The following is a 23,065-nucleotide window of genomic DNA, read 5'->3' as shown; positions in this document are numbered from 1 at the left end:
GTCGAGATATTTCCCCTAACTCAATGTGTGTAGAGTCAATTTTTTCAGGTTTCCTTGTACGCCTTATCTAATGCAATAATAATACTGTATTTACGTGGCGCCCTGCTAAAACGTATATAAAATTGTTAAAATATTATTTTTAGAGCGGGCTGCACTCAGCTGGGCGAGCTTAGTTTAACGTCGATTTGAATCATAAAGCAATATTGACGTCAGTGCTCCGTATCTTCACCTACACCTATTAGACTTTCTCGTAATGCTAGCGAAAGTAATAAATCTCCCTCTATAAAAAATAACATTGTTCCATTAAATTTCATCATGATGTTTTAAATTCGTGGAAATTTTTTTGAAACATGCAGCGAACCTAAATGTAGATAATAAATTTTCGAAAGGCGGGAATCAACTTCCCTTTTATACTAGGTACTCATTATTGAACCTATACCGACACGATTTACGACTATAAACTTAGGATATACATTATAAAAGAAAATAATCGTCCATATATTTTCATTTATTTCTTTTCCTCTCTCAAACAGCACTTAATTTTATTTATTGCTCGTAATAATTTAGGAATATTATTCATTTTTCGTACATGATTATAAATTTATTTTAGCAAATAACAACGCATAGTCTACGTCATGGCTACTTGACTACTAAAAAATACCGGCCGAATTGATAACCTCCTTTTTTTTTTGAAGGCGTTTAAAAAGTAACGTACGTTGACCAAACCAACTGATTTTGTTTGACTTAAATTTATTTGTGAATTCAAAAGCGCAATTTTTATTATACATTTTTTTTGTAAATTTAAATAAAAGGTAGTTTAACAAATTTTAACAATTGTTTTAGTTTCAATCTTTCTACGCTTACTTTACAAATACCTACAGTGTCCAGCAACTCTACATTTGGTTTCAAAATTCAAATGTGTGCATAAACAAACAGAAACATGAACAAAATGAAAACGATAGGTACTTATAGTAGGTTGTAGGTAAAAGTTTATGAAATGTTTGCACATCCACAATATTCAGTCAGACTCAATGAGTGTAATTAATTAGACTGTGAATCAGACCAATTTAATGTTATTACCTACCGCATATTATACCATTAATATCTAAAATCGATATTTTCAAACCATTTGCTGCCAAAGGCAAGTGACTACATTGTAAACAAATGAAATGAGTTCAAAAAATAGCTTTTATGCTAAAAACCACCCAAAACTATTGTAAGAAAAAACTTATAAAACACATCGTTCTTGACAATCAAATTATCAAAACAAATAAAAGAGTATAAATTTCATCTACGTCGTAAGTTAATATAGCTTTCTGAATTTATAAATACTTACTGTTAAACAATCTAACGTCCCTAGCTGATACTATATGTACACTAGTTTACATTGCTATTATTACATACATCTACCACAAACATTCCGTCATTACACAGACGTGCTTTACGCGTTTAGTTACAATATACATTACTATACTATGTAGTAGTAATGTTATGCAAATTTCGATTATAACTTGATATTCATTTCTTAACAATTTCATAAAAAGCACGCAACAAGAGTAATAGAATTAATATGTACTTATTTCAGGAAAATAACATGATATTGAACTCGACAGAAATCCTTGTGAATGCAATCATGAATTCTCCTCCAATATTCATAAATCTCAGTGATAAAATGAAATTCAAGTTAGAGCATCATAATTTGCTCTAGTTCACTTTAAATATAAAGCTAGCGGTAACGTGAAGCCGAGGCAAAATCCAAAAGCGTTCTCATGTTCATGTCAAGTATCTAAAAGTCGATAAACTTAGTTCTAATACGTGTTCGTATTATAATATCAGATAACATTGCTAATTCTGTAGATTATTTTGTGAATTAACCTTTAAATAAACGTTTTGTTATTTACAACACTATGTTCCGGTAATCATTAACGATAACGTACAAATTATTGACATTTCTGTTCACTTTTTGTTTATTTATAGTTATAAAAGAAAAATCAGAATGCATAACGTTAAAATTTAATTATATCGCTATCACGCAATTGCTCATCCATTAATTTGCAACGGAAAGCAATATTTTATTATTATTATTATACAAATGAATGTGTCTATAATTGATATTATTTTTTAACAATGTGTATTGTAGGTAATAGTATATTATATGGGTAGGTATACAATAACACATTTTAGCAATACGCAACGGAAAATACACTAAAAAAAAGGTAGGACGCGAAAATTGTCAGTCTCTGTGGATTTCGATAAGTACCTAGGTACACTATTTATTTCAGGGCTATCTACAATATAATTATAATAATTTGTATAAAGATTAAAAATTATAAGGTTGTCTCTGTTTAATCATTTCTGTTTTTTTTTTATTGCAACCCCAGCAATTGAGCAGGCGACTCACTTGGTGGTAGGTGATAGTCGCCGCCCAATAGATTACCTATCCTTATTTCCTAAAATTATTTAAGTAGGGTTTTAAAACGATTTCATTAATTATTCATTTTAATGAATTGTGTAGTATTTTGTCTCTTCTGAGTATTAAAAATAATTTATTAATTATCTCAACACATATTTTTGCTACTTATTCGTATTTAAATCCTGTGAAATATAATTACTTAAGATTACTTTAATCGATCTCTCAATATATTGTTCAAAATAATTCATAGAGATGACTTGCGACTTCTAAACTGAATTGAATAATCTATTTACACGCGCCTTAAAGAAGCTAGAAAAGAGACTAAGATAAACAAATTTATGCAAGACAACGACGATCTAATTTACATATATTCCGTTATTTTCCATTCAGCTGTATTCTAGGTAAACATAATAACACAAATAACGTCAACATACAATCGTTGGCAGCGGAAAAACCAGCTACTGACAATTTAATATTATTGTCTTAACAGTTAACTTCAAAACTTTTAATCATGTTTCATCATAAACTCTGAAATCTAACTTGAAATTTTATATGAACTCTAGCTATATACAAATCAACAATTTCGGGAAAGAATGATATAGTTCATGTTTATAAAGTATTAGGAAAAGGAAATAATTAACTGCAGAATATATTTTTGCATTTTTTGTTCTGTTACAAATAAAAAATTGTTGAGTCATGTGAAATTAAGAATTACATTAATTTACATTCATTTCTAACTTTTCAATTATAATTGCGGCAAACAACGGCATAGCTAATCCGAGCTCATAAAATATCATACAGTTTCCGTCGCTACTCATATACCTATTGTTCTGCTTTGTTTCAATTTCAAGGTACTCGGAAAAACATTCTAAACTCACAGAATAACAAACAGAATAAATAATATTAGGTACCGAAAATTTGCAGCTAGCGAAATCCTAAATTACTAATTAATTGATTGACTAACTACTATGTACTACGTTGATTAAAATAATTAATATGGTAAATATGATATGGTGTAGGTATTTACTTCTTACTATGCTTCACAATACTACCTAAAAATCTGTTTCACATCTATTCTTGTAGTAGAGAACGATCTTCGATATCTATTTTCTTCCCCTAATAAGCTCATTTACATTTTTTTTTTATATTACGATTTCAATTCTACGGGTTGAGCATTCCCTATAGTTCTTCACAATACATTTAAGTAATACCCAGAGCTCTTTATATTTTTCTATTGCTGGATGAAAAATTGCAATTCAATGAACGAGCAAGCAGATCAAAGGTGATAAAAGGACCATCGCTCTATTGGACAACATAATAAATTTATATCATCGTATTTTGGCATTGATCTTGTACACTTCCGAAATACAAAATTTGAAATAACTGGTAATATTCTAACATGATTGAGAGTCGAATAACGAATTATTCATTAATAGTTTATTCTGTTATGTTTCCATTTAAACACTCCTTTGAAATAATCAAATATTTTATAAACCCGGGGTAGGCCAATGAAATAACAATTTAAATCACGTTCGCCGTAGTTAAGGGGCTATTTAGAAGTTTTCTGGTGTTCTTTCAACTGAATTTACAGTTACACTCAACTATGTACTCGTAAAACATATTAATGTTATACATGTGCGATACTAAACTGAAAATAACAAGGTTATTTTAGCCCGTTGTTTCAGTTTACAATCAAATGCCGGCAACTACGTAAGCGTGATACATTCAAAAAAATAATAATTGGATATGTAATTAATCTCTAAGGCCTCTGGGGTCTAAATAAATAATTAAAATCAACTCATGAAACGGCTCTGATTTATCTTCGGGTCCTATTGAGGTCGTTATTTTTATAATTTAATTTGGTATACTATATTTAATAATATTTTATTGATATACCTTTTTAAGTAGGGTAGTATCTTACCTAAGATACCCAGGGCTCCCGGGGAAGGAGCCGTGGGTTATGTCGGATTCCTACCGACTAAAATCCCACTGTATACCAACGCGCTGCTTTAGACGGGATGCGGGAACACTATCGCAATCTTCCGCATGGCCCGCCCCAGCCCTCCACATAATTTCCAACCCGGAGGCAGCGCAAGCGGCAAGCTGGCACATGAGCTCAAGATATACCTAGTCATACCTTACTTTTGTAAAAAATAATAAAGCAATACTTAAGAAGAGGTAGAATAGGCAAGCCTTCCATTATTTAGTAGCATAAACATTGCCTTTCATCTACATTAATGTATACCTCTAATTCAACTTTATTAATAAATTTTAATTAAAAGAAGATCTATAATGCTTTTTTCACAACTTCTAGCACCTATATTGTATCAAGTAGGTATATCATGATAAAAAGCGATGAAAATAAGTTAATAAGGAGTAAACTAAAACAGTATTTGATGAATAAATAAAGCTCGGTATAAGAAGATTTAATTAGCCATCTATGCAACCGTATTTGCAAGTCATTCTGGCGTACTAAGCAAAGATTAACATTAATTGTGTCGCGTTATCCTAGTACAAATAATAAGGAATTATATTTCTATTAAGGCCATGTAAGCGATTTTATACCGTGGGTTCCGCAGTTGCTCGGGTCTCTAGAGCTTTCTTCACTCTACCACTCATCACTGCGCTTATAATAGCTCTCAACCCTGACATAACAATTATGTTAATATTGTGTCTCAAGTGAATATTCAATAAATTGCCCTGGAAAATGTTTTAAACAAATATTGATTTTCCTTCTCAGGCTTATTAGGTGGTACATGGTTTGATATTATTTTATCTATAATTAAATATAGATAAAGAGTCCCTTCACGTTTTTTATAATGCAAGTAGAAATTTAATTAAGTCAACTAGGTACCGTTTTAAGACCCGCTACAATGGATATTTTTAAATGATTTAAAATGTAACAAACAGCAAAATAGGATCATACCTCATATTTAAATTAATATTAAATAAAACCTTTCAATAAATAAACAACAGATCCGCCTATTATCCGAATATTAATACTCTAACAAAAATCTTAACTATAGACGTGTGCTAATATTAAATTATACTTTATCATAAATTACAATTTTCAAATAGTAACACAAAAATACTAGAAATTTCGAATAAACTCATGATGGTTCAACGCGGGAAATTGTTTATTGTGTTAAAATTTCGAAAAACATTAGCTTCGTAGCGTTGGCGTTGTGGCAGTGGTATATATATTTTGGAATCATTAATAAAACAAAATATTATTATTACTTACCAATGCAGGAAATAAAATGCAGTTGGTATACATTTGTTGACGGTCACCCGGCGGCAGCGGCCGCGTGGTGACCGCCACACATGGTGGTATACGTAAATCTGATTAAAATCTACTCTTCAATTTGAATAAAAAAATGGCAAAAAAATTTCACAGTTCAAATAAACCGGCGAAAAAGTTAGTGAAATTACGCTTCCGTTCACGGCTTTATAAGTACGAGTTTTTCACGCGACCCGGCAAGAGGCTCAAGGCGAGCGAGCTTTCGCGAGATTGAGCCCGACTGGCGCTCGCTTTGGGCGGGCGGCCGCGCCCCTTCGCCTCGCCCCTCGCCCGCAACTACCTTAAAATTCTTCGCATTCTTTCACACACTTTGAGCATTGTTTGAAGTGTTTATCGACGCTCGAGCGACGCTGTTGAAGCCTGCCTAATCGCCGTCTGTAACTTAAGTTATGAATTTGCTTATTGTTCAGCCATTCAATGAATAATAATCGTCAACTTACCATTAGCGCCTGCATTTCCATAGCATTTTTATAATTTTATGGAACCGCTTATTAATAAACATTAGGAGTACTATTTACAATGTTTTTAATTTTAGTATACTAGAGTAAAAAAAAAACATGTACATACTACAAGGAATCCCCGTAACAATTTTTAATGTATAAAATGAACATAGGTACAATTTTTTTCGGACATGATTTCCTTAAAAAATACTTTATTTCTTGATTTTGTCCATTAATATTGCACTTAATGCTTGAAACATATTATAACATATTATATATACAATATAATATACTTGCTTAATGTTAGTTTTAAGAGATTACGTATCTAATTCGTATTGAAATTCAAGAAAAATTTAAACTAATTACCAATTCAATTCGCATTTACATCGGCCCAATTTTATTACAACTCAATACGATTATACCCTTGATTTTCTTTTTAACTGCTTAGCATAATTTTCTCTCCTTTGCATCTTAATTTAATAAAGGACTTTTCCTGAGTGGTACACGTAAAAAAATTTATGCTAATATCTTTCGAAAATATGTAGAGTGGGTTTTTACTTTTTGCTTAGAATTTCAATGCTTTTTTGCATTTTATGTAGATAATAACGGAATATGAGTTGAGAATTTTAAATATTTTAACACAGGAATATGTTAAGCGTTTAGATAAATTAAATTCTTTGTGTTTGCTAAGCTTTGTATGTGTTGTGAGGACCTCGTATAAATTAGAAATTTATACTTGATACAAAACCAAAAATGTAAAGGCATTATTTAAAACACAAATACCTCACATAGAAGCTTAAATCATTTCTATGGATAAAGTTCGATGCACAGAACACAGAAACCGTTAAAGTTAATATCAGTAGAGTAAGAAAAAGCGGATATTACTAGAGTCAATTCTTGGTTTTTCCTAATCTAATACAACAGAAATCTATCTAGTGAACAAGTCAATCCCGGTAGTCGCTATTCGTTAAGTAGGTCAATTTGATCATCATTGAAACCGAAAGCCAATCAAATCCCGTTTTATAGAAATCCGAACTGCTCGCAGCTTACCTAGTTTGTTACTAAAGCTTTTACAATTTAAATTATTAAATACTATTGACCTGACTGTGCCCGCGGGCGTTGAACGTTTATCTCTCTAATCACGTTTGATACACAATGACAATGGTAGATAGCTTATTAGAAACAACAATTAGATTTGTCAATTATGAGGAAATTCCTGAAGCTTGCAAACAGATTTTTTGATGTTGATGGTGTAACTTGTAAATTGTTCTTTTTGTTTGTTCTTAAAATATTCTATTTATAGTTAATTATCTGACGTTTTAGAACTATGTAGTAACTGTATTAATAAATGGATTTACATAATATAAATTTTAGTACTACCTACATAGATATATTTTTTTTAAATATTACCTATTTACATCAATGAGCATCCGTTAATGTGAATCCAGCTGCCAACTGCCTTTAAAAAGCAGAATAATATTCTTCAAAGCAACAAAGTATCGTTTATAAAATAGCGGAAATTCAAGCCTGAAAGCTGGGAAGAATAGTATGCTAACACGGAGCCTGAATGATATCGTCTCTTGAATAATAAAGTTGTTCCAACGCAGAATGACAATGCAGCATCTGGCTCTATTATTAACAATGTAATTATAATTATCTCGCAAATGTTACGGGATGATTACCTATACCATGCATTTTATTCTGTATTTTTGATTAATTTTCATTTTGGATGAACTGTAGCTGTGTCTTCTATATAAAGAATAAAGAGATGTTAGCTTTATTCCTCTTGAGTTAATGATATTATGGAGAACACATATGAACGATCAGGTAGCTATTATGGGAGGTAATTAAAGTGACAATATAATTTAACAGTATAAGTAGATAGATGCAATTGGTTAAATAATATATATAACAAATATAAATCAGGACGTACTCGCTAATTCTGTTAATACCCAAAACACATGTGCAATGTTAATTTCTAACTATCTAGTGGTAAGAACCTATTCGTTTGGTACGTATCATCATGAAACTAAATGCTTTGTAAGATTGAAGTAAATGCGAGGAGAGGTACTAAGTAATTCCAGTATAATGACTAGAGAAGGCAACTCTCTTTAACGTGTAGCTGCTAGACAAGCTCTTTTGATAACATTCGCCTCCCACAAGTGCAATATTATATAAGTAGTTTCTTCTTTGAAACTTTTAATATTCATTTAATATTAATTTGCTTAGTTGCTCACCTGTATAATACTTTGAAAGAAACGAATAATTTTCAAACTACTGCAACGCTGCATTTCGATATTAGGAAAGCGCATTTCAAAGTAGATTCCATTATGTTTAATTACTTTTAAACATATAATTATGTATTATGAACGTGTGATGAATATAAATATTTGTTTCAAGATCCAAGAAAGCATCATCTGATCTTTCTGAGATTTGCTAGATATGTCACAAAGGTCTAAACAAGGGCTAACTTCGGACAGCTCAACAACAAAATTGCCGTAAAGGAGGGTTGAAAACTTTTGAGTGGGAAAACACGCTTGAGCAGTTTATATACCTAATGGCAGCTCTGAAATCAAAATAACTTGATAATGATTTTGGTATTCCCTGTTGTGATTGTTTTACCTTATTTTCCGGTGAAATTGTTTATGAGAGAAAAATAATACGGGAGTAATTTGGAATTTAGATATTGTAATAAGTATTTGAAAATAAACGAATTCTTAAATTAAACTAGCCTGTAGGTACTACTTATTTATATTATTTAAATAACTGAGCTTAAGTATTCTAAAGAAAGAAACTTACCTTTATGAAGTCATAAAAGCTTCGCGTTTTATTATAAGTATGATTATTTCAAATAAAATAAAATTGGTTATAACGTTTTGTAAAGATCATTAATTAAAGCAAATAGACGCTTATTTATATCTCAGTTTCTGGTCCATAAACTGAATCGACTTGGTATTTAGTTTCAAAACACTCTACAATTGACCACTATGCAAATATTATATTTTAACTAGCGGTCCGCCCCGGCTTCGCCCGTGGTACATATTTACGTTTTCTCTACATAAGAACCATCCTCGTACTTCAAGGAATATAATAAAAAAAGAATTATCGAAATCGGTTCAGCGGTTCTCGAGTTATGCGCTTACCAACACATTTTGTGATTCATTTTTATATTATACTAGCGGTCCGCCCCGGCTTCGCCCGTGGTACATTTCTCTACATAAGATCCATCCTCGTACTTCAAGGAATATAATAAAAAAAGAATTATCGAAATCGGTTCAGCCGTTCTCGAGTTATGCGCTTACCAACACATTTTGCGATTCATTTTTATATATACGAAGATAAGATTACATGTCAACCAGTATCAATCATTCATGGGATTTATAACTAGTATAACATTTGACTTTGCATTGTAGTAACAAAAACATGGATATTTTCAGTTTAGCTTACGTATCTGACAGTTAAATTGATTCATAATGAAACAACAGGCACCCGTAGGTAATGCAATGAAGTTTAGAAGTAATATCAAAATAATTAATAATACCCATCTATAGGGTCATTAATTAATATCTAAAGAAATTTATTGACACGCTTTCCGTTACTTTCGAAGCTAAAATACAATATCTATAATAATTTAAATCTAGAAAATGTAGAACAATTACTCTGATGAGTAGATACAAGCTGTACTTAATTATGATTCGATGATAAATTTGATAAAAAGTATTCCCCTTATTTTATCTTATAATAATATTTTGATCAGATAAGATCCCTGTTTTAAGATATATTTATAATTATTATTTATTACATTTAAATTATAAATATATAATATAATTTTGATACAATTTTGATATAATTACTTAGTTTTTCTTATTTTTTTTTTTAAGTTTTAGTTCACAAAATTCAACTGATTATAACTATTCCGAAATGTACAAATAGAGAAAATCTAAATAAATGCTTTTCTGAATAAAGGTAGAAATCCAGCTAATGTTGAGGAAAATTGAATGGTCATAGAAAGAAACCATGCACCAAAATCCCGTGAAATATAATCTGTGCTTACGTCATTTATTAACACGGCCACAGATAATAATATAATATTATCTACTATACATGGCTATGATTACTGACGATTATCTTCGTAAACGAAGACGTAAGCAGTGACCACTACGCTGTACCTATCTTATATTATGTGTAAATCAGATAAGTTTTCATGGAATTCTTTATGAGAAATCCGTTTTGTCATCAGTTGTTTATTAAAACAAATTGTCATATATAAAAAATTCCGTAGAAAGAGATATGACTAATAAGAAATAGGAAAAACTTATTTTTTATTTGTTCACTTTGAGATAAGTACAAATAATTCGCTAAAAGGAGAATTATATATTAATTGTAATTAAATTACTACAAAATTCTAAAATGCATATTTTGTATACTATGCCCATCATAAAAACGCCGATAGCCGGGTGATTTACCGCGTAAAGTGAGCATTGAGTAAATAAAATATAGACCTATTCATATCCATTTTTCCTGCTTTCAAAAATCATCCTTAATCACAATATGTTTTATATATTCTATGAGTAGGGATGTAGGGCATACATGCAAGTACATAGATATAAAAGTACAAAAAACACAATACATTTATAGTATATATATATATATATATCATAAATACATAAACATAATAATATGTTACCTTACAAAATAATTTCGTTGATAATTAACTTTTTGTTAGTCTTCTACATTTAACGGAGTTCATCGTCTGTTACATACAAACACTTACCTGAAAAGATGAAATTATTGTTTTAATAGCATCTTAATCAAACAAGTAAAAAGTAGATATATTTTATGATCATATCGTGTTTTAGTATACTCTATAAAGTTCTTTAATGAAAACGCTAAGATACCTAGTAGAGTAGAGATAATGATCGGCGATGATAAATCCGAATAAACATTAAACAACATGCCTTCAACGAATTATCGTGTTCTATAAAAAACTTCTTTTTATCACGTGTAAAATAACTAAACCTTGGCACGGACAATAGAATACTTGTGTACTGCTGTACTTGTGTAGGGCTGATGCTGATAAAATAATTCTAATTGATAATTGACTTTAATCTGTTTCATTAAAAATGTTGCTTTGAAATTACAAACAAGACATTATAATTCTTAATGACGTATAATATAATGAAGTAAAGTTGTGTAAAGTGTACCTAACATTGGCCCGACTAGCTGGGACCACCTCTATCGCGATATAATGTTCTTAGTCTATTCATGTCTATTTTTAGATATAAAGCCGATATAAAATAAGATTGAAGTTGTTCGCGTAGGTCTTGAAAGCTATGATCATCTAACAACAGGCAGCCCTACAAGTGAGTGACAACAAGTAGGTAAGCGCGAACGTGTTGAGGAAAAATTTAGATACACTGTATGCTTCTTCTGTTGTCTATTTTTATCTAATAATACAAAAGAAATGCAGCAAAAGATCCGTATCTCTGCTGCCATTTGGGTTGAGCAACTTTGGAACTTTTAAAACACTGGAAACAGTTGTCTTATGAACTCCAATTTAGTTTTTTTATAATTATAAAATTCTTAACTATCATAATATTACATTGTAATAATTACAAGATAACAAATATTTAGATAAATAAAACATTTTGTACCTATTATAATATAGTTACCTAACTACCCATTATAATATTTTATGCATTCCATGTTTTACATAATCTAAATATGTTAAAAGCTATGAAATATAAAGAATGCTTTTAGCAATCACGTAATGTTTAAAATTAATAACTATGTAAATAATGATAATGTACAAGCCTGTTTAATATGTTTATGAATAAAATAAAATAAAATAAAATGATTATACCTATCTATAGAAGAATCCTGGCGTATTCAAAATATTAATTAGCCGAGCAAAAATTGCAATAAAGCTTTGTAAAGCATAAAGTAAGGGAATTAAGCTGCTAATAAGTATAAAGCTTAGAAATAAAAAGCGGAAGATGTGCTTGGCAATATTAAATCTAGTGTCGGAAAAGTTTGCCTGAGAAACATTTGTGAGCCGTATAGTATTTTACGGCAGTGGTTTAAATGGTTTTTGTGCCAATCAGCTTGCAAACAACAACAACCAACGTCACAGTGATTACGTCTGCGGACTTTATATTCATGGCAACTCACGTTCCTCGCATGACGTCACTAGGAAAATGAACCCGGCAGCCCAGTTTTGGATTTATGTCCAATCTACAAAGAAAAAACCAATTGAATCCCACTTGTAAAATTTTGTCTCCCCTATGTAGCTGTATTAATCACATTAAAATTATAATGCTATCAAAAATATTAGTACATATTTCAGGGTAGCCACTTATTTAGATTTGTAATTTATTATAAAAGCCTACCTAAGCCACTTTATTTGATACCTAGGTAGGTTAAAAGATCTTAAACTCAATTTGCTATGTGGATAAAATCTCCAGGGAATCGTGAATCATGTATCTTACCACCTATCTATTCTTATGTACCTAGAATAATTTATTATATTTATATTGCACGATTCTCAATTAAAATACACAGCTAATGAAGGAGAATATAAATCTATTCATTCTTTATTTAGCTGTTATGTTTTATAAATGTAGTGAAATTGATTAGGAATAAAAAATATCGCCATGATATCCCTAAAAATTGTTTAGAAAAACGTGATTTATGTGGGCGACGAAAATAGCAAAACGATAAATTCAATCTATATCCGTAATAAAACATGTTATTGCTGTTCTTCTTTGAAATTATAACGTAGGCTACTTTCACGATGTAGGATCACATTCACCACCTACACTACGGCACTGAGTATTTTATGAGCTCATAATAGAACCTCATTATATCTAGCATCATAACTTATCACAGCACAATACTAATTTCACAATTCAGAATACACGATCGACCGATACTAACTAATCGTTTCGGGCTCATACTTCAGTAACAAGCAATATTTTTATTGGAACGTACCCCTCTTCATCATCCTGGTCATATTCTTCATCAACACCATTGCATTCCACAACAACATCCGGAACTGCACTCATTTCGAACCCTTAAATTGTCGATACAGATGACCCGACCAAGTCTTACAAGACTAATACCGTAGACTGCTACCCATCGCCCTTGGTAAAAATTACGATACTATGAAGTATATTATTAAATTAAATGAACTTAACTTGTACGACATAAAACATAAGCATGCGCCGTCCATTGTATACGGGTCACGAACGCACAGTTGGGGCTTCGCTGCATAATCCTTTTAAGTGTCTTCCGAGTATATAATATTTCATCTATAGCTTAACACCTTACATATTGTGCATTTATTTACACCTCTATGTGTGAAATCAGATTGTTTCAATGATAGGTGGAGACAAAAAGTCTTAAATCTGATCTTATTTTAAGGTTTTCCGGCAAATTGAGTAACTCATCATAAAATATAACGGTGTTCCTAACATAACAAATTGATTGTTCTGTAGACTATTTTATTAGAGACCTAAAATAAGTACCTACCTATACCTACCTGATTCCATGAGAAACCATAGATGATGTAGTTAAATATCTGCATGCAACACGGCTTCTATCTCGTCATGTTCGCACCTCCGATCCTCAATTTCATTTTTTATTCATCCTGAGTAGGTATATTATCATCCTGAGTATTCATAACCTGTTACAATATTTTCCTACATTTTATTTTATTGATTTAATAGTATAAATGTAGATAGCCTAAAGGCGAGAAATGGCTTATTTTAACAAAGTTCGGTGAAATCTTGTAACTCAATTTTGAAGATACCCAGGACCGATTGATCTGAAATTTTGTATGCACGTTAGGTTTGGATCAAATTGCATGTCTCGTCTTCATTCATCATCTTTGTATTGTCACTCTTTAATCCAACATGCCGGATCAATTATTTTAAATGCACTCCTATAATAATAAATAATGCTGTCTAATTTTATTTTATTTATTATTATGAGGATCATATTTTTTATTTGTTCTGGCGTACTACAGTAAAAATGGAATATGTAACTATTTATTAGCATAGACGTAGGAAGCATTCTTTTGCATCTTGCCTACCGACTATAATTATATATCAATTGATATCTATTGTTTAATAATAATACAAGCTCATAAAAAGCTTACTAAATTTTATTTTTGATCCAGTATATAGATCAGTATATAGATATTATAATGTAAAAATTAATCGAATACTTAGTCAAATATATCATAACCTATACCTACGTATGTGTTCTAGGTATAACCAACTACTTAATGAAAATAGCATTGTTTTCTAGTGATTTCATTATTTAGAAAGCAAAACTATATTTTGTATCGATAAAGCAATCCTCGGCGTACAGAAAGCTTTCCAATTAATTAACTTAGCAAAATTGAAGTGATCTCCAATATAAACGCGAGTTGAAAGCGCATTAACATTTTACATATTTACGACTTCATTTAAAATACGTAGGTATGTACATTATTTAAATCAAAACAATCATCTAATGAAAACAATTAAACAATTAATATTAAATACGTTATTTTGAAGTGAAACTTCTTTATCGGGGTTGGAAAAAAATTTAGTGTAAGTGCTGATTTACACAGGGTCAGTAACTGACTACAAATTCGAGGCAAATCAGTGCTGACCCGAAAAAAACCCTGTGTAAACAGATTTGAAGTCAGTACAGAGGCTTGAACTCAGCGCTGAGTTGAATATTCGGACACGAATATTTTAGAGTCAGTTGGCGCCCCCCGCTACCCGCGCACCCCCAAGTCAGCCAAATAAACCCCGTGTAAACAGACAAGTCAGTGCGTGGTTAGTCATTGCTGCTTTGTTGTAGAGTGACCACGTTTTTTTCGCTGGCGATAAAAATGACCCGTAAGCGAAGACGAAACCTTCAAATTGTTGCAATTAAGTATATGGCAAAAACGAGTGCCTTTGGGATATTAAATCCCTAAATCCATTTTCTTACCCATTGTCGTTTATTTTTAGTTATATCTCATTTTCTACAATTTCTATTAACTCATTCAACAGCAAAATTGATAAATTTTTTAACATATAATTAAATCGTCGTTTCAGTTGCTTTCGCGAATTCATTTTTCCCACTGACTTCACAAACGTGTGGTCACCGTGAGAAACGCACCACTACTACTTACTTCATGTAAACAGTTAAAGTCTGTCGCGGCGCCGAAATTGGCGCTGCGACTGACTTGTCTACTGACCCTGTGTAAATCAATCAGCACTAACATTTTTTCGTTACGCGTGACATTTTTCCGTAACGCGCTTAGGTTACTAAGTATTTAGATTTGTAAACTTCTGTTAAATTTTCAGCCACAAAAAGATTTAATTATACATTTTTACGGTACGTTCTAAACATACAGCCGACACTCGACAGCGTGTATGCATAGAATATCGCTTATTAGTACCTAAGTAGATATTTGATTAATGATAACGTATAGGATGAATGGTAAGACAAACCTTGATTAGCTTCTAAGATTAGCTTTGATAGTTTGTATTGTTGTGTGATTTATCATACCTAATAATTATTATAATATGCAATACCTAGCATACCTAATATGACTAACATACAGTGGCGACGAGGCAGGAGCTACAGTGGGTGTACACTCTGCGAGATCCCTTATGGTATTTTTGGAGAGGCGAGAGGGGGTTGTTAACGTGTACCTACCCAATATGCACACAAAATTTCATGAAAATCGGTCCAGCCGTTTTGGATGGTTACTATCATTGTGACGAAGTTTTTGAATTATGATCAAAAACGGATAAAACTAAACGCTGTGCAGATAATTATATAATCAAGTTAGTTAAACACAGCGTAAATAAAAATATTAAAAAACGGATAATTATAAAGTGTACTCGGGTGTTCCCAAGTACCTAATAATTTTATTATATGAAGCGTCTGAGGTCGACTGTTTAGCTTGCGTTGACGTTATGCATATTTACCCTTTTCAAATATAAATAATACGGACCAAAATGTTTCCGTTGTTATGTTAATGCAAAAATAATTTATAAGAGAGAAAAAAAAGGCAGGATAATTATTACAAATATGCAGTTATTTTTGTATGAATATAGCAAATGGGTCATGATTCATGATAAATAAAATCTATACAAATATTATACCTAAAGCTGAAGAGTTTGTTTGTTTGTTTGAACGCGCTAATCTCAGGGACTACAGTACCGATTTGAAAATTCTTTCGGCGTTAGATAGCCCATTCATCGAGGAAGGTTAACGGCTATATATCATCACGCTAAGACCAACAGGTTACAGGACCCAGGAGCGGAGCCATGCGGGTGAAACCGCAGAGCGCAGCTAGTATAAAATAAGTTGCTTAAAACATGGATGTAACACACTCTGACCTTTGTTAATACCTACCAATTGACGGGTAGGTTTCACACAGCGGATTATAAATTAATTAATTAGGTTTATTACTTACCTAATCATTGCTCTATTTCGTGGTTGCTTATCTATTGGCAAATAGGATAAACTGTTCAATCAGCTTAATTTGTTGGTGGTCCACGAAGATTTAATAAATTGCCATCGATAGTATGTACCTATACCTGCACTTAAAGTAATAGCTTCGGAATTGGTTTTGTATAAACCTACAGAGACTATTCTATCGAACATTTCCATCATGCAATTTTGAGTATAACTGTAGATACTCGTTTTATAAAAAGGTTTTCGTTTTTTAGTGTGTAGGTACAAAAATATATAAGACCAATGTGTATATTATACCTACCTATATATATTTGTAAAGAAATATAACTGCTAAAATACTGAAATGAAATGTATATAAAACTAATTAATACCTAGTAGGTTGATTAGTCAATTAATTTAATTAGGGTAATTTTCTGTTATCGATCTGTAAATGACTCAGATCGAAATAATATGATCGTACACTACCTACTGGCTACTATCACCTATGAGGCTATGACCTTCTCTGCATAGCTACATTATGAAAGGCTGCAAACATACCTAATACAGGACCACTTATAATATAGTTACTGAAATCTTCAATGCAATCCGAGACAAGTTTTAATTAACGTCTTTCTTCCGATCTTGTCTGCTTTCGCGAAAAGTCGTTAATCGTCCTATTTACGTAACCCTTTTAAGCTTTTTAATGAGGGGGCTGTAGTTGCAGGTTTAGCTCTGTAAGTAGATTTTTTCCTAGCATACGTCTCATAAAAAAACGATTTTAAAGTGAATCCATAATTTGAAAACAAACCAATACTCGGCGCATTAATGCAAGTTTAGTATACCTAAGTACCTACTCACTTTTACGAAGTTATAAATAAAAAGCAATATATTTTTCATTATTTAATACTATTTTTACAAACACCTTTATACAATAATCCCACCAAACCATTCATTTACAGTCAATCACATGCTCTAATACAATTGATTAAAAACTAATCAAAAGATAACGTATTCAATATTCATAGAAACATACATATCAATATTTACGTATGAACGTTAATGAAACCAAAGGTGACTAATGCAGATATCAATTCCAATGTTATGACATACATACACGATATTTCAACATTTTACTTTACATATCGACATAAAAAAACTGAAAACATTGAAATACACCACAATTACCACGTTAGGGATACACATAAAGAATTTTTTCTTATATAGTAATCTCACAAATACCATAATTAATTGAAGGATGGCACTAATAGGCAGAGGTCAAAAGTTTAATTTGCGTCGAATTCTTATAAGTAATCCTTGACTCACAGTATGCAGGATATTTGCTTTTAGATGAAAAGATAAGAGTAGACCAGATATCGACATAGGTATTTTAAGTTAATGTATTATCGACGCATCGTTTTTTTTTTTTTGCATATCTATCAGCTATCTTAGATAAACATATTTGAACATACAAAAAAAGATTTTTTAATGTGTATGGTATAAAATACATCATGCAGTTCTCACGATTTTATAGTGAACCTAGCGGCGAACTTTGAATAGGTACATACTTACTTAATTTGTACAAATGGGGTGTTGTTGACTATTGAAGTTGACTATACAATATCTTCGTTGTGCGTGTATTCATCGGTGCTTTAATTTTTTATGTAAACTTTAAATAAAAGCCAAAACTTAAAATATTATCAATAGACATCAATAATTAATAATTTATAATACAAATTATGATAATTATACGTTTAAAGAACAATTGTTCTAAAATTATTTTAATGACGACAATCACAAATTATCTGTATATTCTTTCTCTTTCTTTGAATGATTATTGCGATGGTAACAATATTGGTGTTTTTATACAATAATTATAATACTTACAATAATATACATAATTATCATATAATTATATTGGTACCTAAAATTAGCTTTGGTATAATTTTATACTAAGCTTAACATATTTTAAGTACAGGAATATCGCACAAATATTATCTTTATGTAGTAATAATTGTGCAAGTGAACATTATTGTAATACTTTAATAATAATTTATACAAAATATAGGTATTTAAAAAGTTTGTATTAAAAATTATCAATACTTGGATACTAAGTACTAAAAATTATATCTGTAAACTGTAAACTACGGAGAACACGAAATAGGTACTAGGTATATACGTAAAAAATGTCTAAATTCTAGAGAAATAGAAGAGTGAAGCCCAAACAAAATTACGTGAATATTTTCGATACTGTAGGCATTGTAAACTTTGCGTGTAAAAGATAAGACGAGATGTTTAAATCTATAAGTAATCTTTAGCATTAATTTATTGCTCAGCGCACTTTACAAAGCGATAAACAATCGCAATCAAATCGCGAAAAGTTGAATGAAACTTGCAACTCTCAAATAGGTGAATTAATCATCGCATATAACATAGTTCTAATATAACAGAGAGAAGAGAGAAGTATCTCTCTTTTTACTATGCTAATAAGGTGACGCCATAAGCAGAATTTAGTGTGCAACAAGTTACAAGAGCAAAATCCATCTCCCATAGAGACTAGGTTCACTATCCCTCATCCCTGGCTTTGAATTTTTTTGTTCAAGCAAACCACCCTTGTTTCTATTTGAATACATCATTCTTTGCCAAAGACCGAGTTCTTACTTTATTATAGCATCATTTTACACTTTCTTGGGTTTCATTAAAGCAATTAGAAATTGATGTCAAGATATGACTCAAAAGCAAGCCATAATTAAAAATAATGTCATGGCTATATTATTTTGTTCAATGTAGGGACTGGAAACATTTTAAACTATAAATGCATTGTCAACTATAGGATGTACATAATATTATTAAATAATTCAAAAATACTTTCATTTAAGTTCTGAAACTTTTGTTTTAGGTGGTGCTTCGATAATCGACTCTTTACCATTTACTTGCCATTTACCTTACAATAAGAAAAAAAGACAGCCTAGTTTATGTAAATTCTACAAAAATGGTAAAATTGGGAAGGCATTTCTTTGTTTACAATAATTACTTATTCCTCTTTTACGCCTTTATTAATTATTGTTTCGTTTAAATTAATACCACCATTACGAAATAAAAAAATAACAAATAATTTTTAAAACAAAAAAAAAACATAACATGCATCACATACCAAGCGCTTTCCTCTCAATTTTGTCAAAATCGTAGACACAAACATGAAAATACTAAAATAACATAATGGCTGGCATTAATCTACATTTAAACCTAAGTTCTATCATTTATAATTTAAGTCTTTGGTATCAATGGAAATTCACTAGCTTAATTTTCTCATTGAATTTTTATGGCTAAATGTAATATTATGTAAAAAAATAATAATCAAAAACATCTTAAATCAGATAAAATCATTCAAAATGATTATCAATGAACAAAAATACAAAAATAAACTTTAAGAAGCATCACAAAGTATCATTTTTAAATTAATGCAAAAAGCCCAGTGTTTTAGTTTATAAACGGTAATAGGCAATACGTTTTATTTTTTAGAATATCTTATTTGAAAAAAAACCAACATAGCAGGTATGGCTATAAGGACACATAAATGATCATTGTGAACGATTATTATCACATCAATAAATAATTTACAATAACACAAGCTGTCATAATACATATATTATGTTGTTTTGCCTAAATTTAAGATTCAATCTACAATTCAATGACCAATTATAAGTCATTCATACAGCTTTTATTGTGGATATGTTTTGTTCATAAAAAGGTTAGTATTGACTAAATTGAATCTTAAACATTTTTATTCATCAAAACACTGATATTTAGTTAAACAATAATACTCAGCTTGTTCACATTTACAATAATAAAATAATATTTTAAAGGAATATTTGTGAAATCAATACTGTTCTACCGCTATATGACTAAATTTGTTATTCTTGGCTCAATAGTTATTCCTCAACCAACTACTCAATCGATGATTAGGTAATAACAAGCACAAGTTAAATTTTCAATGTAAGTAGTTTACTCTAGTAAGTAGTCGCTCAATGCATGTACATACATTTCAGGAATATATTATACAGTAATTGGAGTCTTTATTTCCTTATCTACTACATAAAATTTGTGTTTCTTACCTAAAATTCCCCAGATCACAGCAATATTTTCAATAACAATATTGAATGGAATGGTAGCTAATGCGCCTCCAACAAACATTATAAACTTTAAGGGCCCAAATCTATACATTGGAAATGATTTAATGACACCAAATACATACATGTAAATGTTTACAGCTCCTATGAAACCAATTATCAAGTCTAGAAAATGTGGACATGGTATAGGACATACAGCTGCTAATAATATATTACTAGTTGAGAATGGGAGGGTTACCCATGAATAGCATGAAACACCTAAGAATATCTTATGTAGAAAAGGGATCTCTTTTGAGTGTACAACTAGTAGAATACCTTGTATCCATCTTTTTCTTTGTTGCATAAAGTCCCATAGTGTAAAGGGAGACTTTTCCCACATTTCACCATCAATAAAATTAAATGTATAACCTTCTTTGTATGCTTTCATTGCAAAATAGCAGTCTTCAGCCACCGAACCATCCAATCCATTATCAAATGAAACAGATTTTTCTGCACCCACCTGTAAGGAAAAATCATATTGGATATAATTTATTATATAAACAGCTCATTATCTTGGCCTTGATGCGGGATGAGTAGAAAAAAATACACAGGAATAATGCTAATTAATACTGATGGTGAAAGAAATATAAAATTTGGCCTCATAATCTTTGAAATGGTGCCACTTTTTTATACATTCAAGAATATCAATATACAAATCATTTATTGGTAATTTATAATAATAGGTTATTTCAAAACTTATCTTATTTATTTTATATGTATATGATGCTAAAAGTAATTATGTATTTAAATTTTTAAATTGTAGGTTTAATATAAATAAATACAATAAGTACTTACTTTTGTGACAACATAGGACCCTTTCCAGCTGAAAAGCGGCTTATGGAACACTGAAAAAACAAATCTGAGTTTTCCCATATCATCAGCCACTCTGAAGCTATCTGCCAATGTTGTCAGCCAATTAACAATTTCTTCATTGGCATATGTAATCAGGCCTTGACCAAATGGATGTTGCCCATCAAAGACAAAGTTTAATATGCCTCTTACTGAATTTTCAGTCAGTAAAGTCTCTTCATCTAAATGGACTATCCAGTCCGTATCACTTAAAATATTCACATTATCTTCTAAACAGTACTGCAATGCACGGGATTTGAATAATGCTCCAGTCTTAGTTTTGTACTCTCTAGGTACCACAACTTCTCTCACCCTTCTATGTTTAGGCAAATCTATTGCTTTGTCAGTTACAACCTCAATAATAAAATTTTCAAGACCCAAGTCCAAACATGTATTCATATTGCGAGTGACATTATTTCTAACTAATTTTGGAAAATCTCCTCTTGTTACAACTCTTATGCATATAAAAGGTGCTAATAATGGTGATCCTTTTAATTTTACTTTTCCAGGAAAGGCATTAAAAAATATAAGGCCAGAAAAATTACAAATTACCTGAGGTATTGTAAGTAATGTGAGAAGTCTAAAGATATACAATATCACTGCACCTAGTAGTCCATAGGTTTCTAGAGGATCAATTGATACTTTTTCCTTATCGTCCAAGTTTATAGCACCCGCGAATACGAGGAAGAAAAATATGAACGAAAGGAATAATGTGCAATGCAATAAATGTAAGATTTTCCCCCGCAACATTCTGAAACAATATAAATAAGAAACGTTAAAAAAAATATTCTTTTTTTTCTAAAAAGACCTGTCACAGAAGTATAACAATAAAACATACCTTGTATGAATGATTTAATTCAAGTTTCGTCGTACCAAAACTCAAAAGCTGTCTCCAATATTTTATTTTGCATTAAATTAAATTAAAAATTACAAGAAATACCGTCTTGTAACATACTCTTAGCTTTTTTATCAAAACTAAACATTTTTGACATTTTTCAACGATAGATTAATCATTAATGACAAGATGACACAGTCACACAGAGAATGCAAAGAATTCCCAAGTTCCAACAGTCATGAGTCAATATATGAATCTTGAATGAAATTTTATTTATGTATAGAGGCCTTAATCTATTATTCGTGTACTATAAATTCTATATTATAATATTTAATAATATCATTTATATATTTATTTTACAAACGAATATTGATTTTTGCTGTAACATGTTGAAATACAAAGGTAGTTTTCCAATTACAGCACTAGAGCGCATTAAGCGGCATAATGCTTAACGTTGAATGTTTCAACTACAGCAACGCTTCGCACAATCGAGCACTCCTGTAAGCTTAGCATATAATAATATGATATAAGTAATGCGCGTGATGCGTGCAATCGATGCCAACACAGGCTGTTTTCCAATTACAGAGCATAATGCGACTCAGTGGCGCACAATGC

The 23,065-nt window shown here is 30.8% G+C and overlaps 2 protein-coding genes and 1 long non-coding RNA gene across 5 annotated transcripts in view; all 3 read right to left on the bottom strand.

Moving 5' to 3' along the window:
* Nucleotides 1-5,781, bottom strand: part of LOC123692178 (eye-specific diacylglycerol kinase) — a 108,471-nt gene extending 102,690 nt beyond the window's left edge. The window contains exon 1 of one of the 3 annotated variants that reach the window (XM_045636891.1): nt 5,658-5,781. The gene's annotated coding sequence lies outside the window, so the exon portion shown is untranslated. The remainder of the gene's footprint in view (nt 1-5,657) is intronic. The other 2 variants (XM_045636888.1, XM_045636890.1) reach the window with 2 other exon arrangements.
* Nucleotides 5,782-10,889: 5,108 nt separating this feature from the next.
* On the bottom strand, nt 10,890-13,196 carry LOC123692180. Its single transcript, XR_006751499.1, has 3 exons — nt 13,145-13,196; nt 12,326-12,388; nt 10,890-10,928 (listed from the first exon to the last, which is right to left on the bottom strand). It is a non-coding gene; the product is annotated as an uncharacterized LOC123692180 (long non-coding RNA).
* Nucleotides 13,197-19,719: 6,523 nt separating this feature from the next.
* LOC123691801 (beta-1,4-mannosyltransferase egh) lies at nt 19,720-22,596 on the bottom strand. Its single transcript, XM_045636361.1, has 3 exons — nt 22,454-22,596; nt 21,562-22,366; nt 19,720-21,226 (listed from the first exon to the last, which is right to left on the bottom strand). Exons 2-3 carry the CDS (start codon nt 22,363-22,365, stop codon nt 20,654-20,656), a joined length of 1,377 nt encoding a protein of 458 aa, XP_045492317.1. The 5' UTR covers nt 22,366; nt 22,454-22,596; the 3' UTR covers nt 19,720-20,653.
* Nucleotides 22,597-23,065: the final 469 nt, after the last annotated feature.

The sequence above is a fragment of the Colias croceus genome, chromosome 5 (assembly GCF_905220415.1).
Source record: "Colias croceus chromosome 5, ilColCroc2.1".
Classification (NCBI taxonomy): Eukaryota; Metazoa; Arthropoda; class Insecta; order Lepidoptera; family Pieridae; genus Colias; species Colias croceus.
The sequence above is the reverse complement of the archived record's forward strand: the minus strand, read 5'-3'. Positions and strand labels throughout refer to the sequence as shown.

Coding starts and splice junctions, on each gene's coding strand:
- LOC123691801 (XM_045636361.1), bottom strand. CDS start 22,365: ATGTTGCGGGGGAAAATCTTACATTTATTGCATTGCACATTATTCCTT. Junction 21,227..21,561: donor GGTCCTATGTTGTCACAAAA/GTAAGTACTTAT, acceptor TTTTCCTTACAG/GTGGGTGCAGAAAAATCTGT.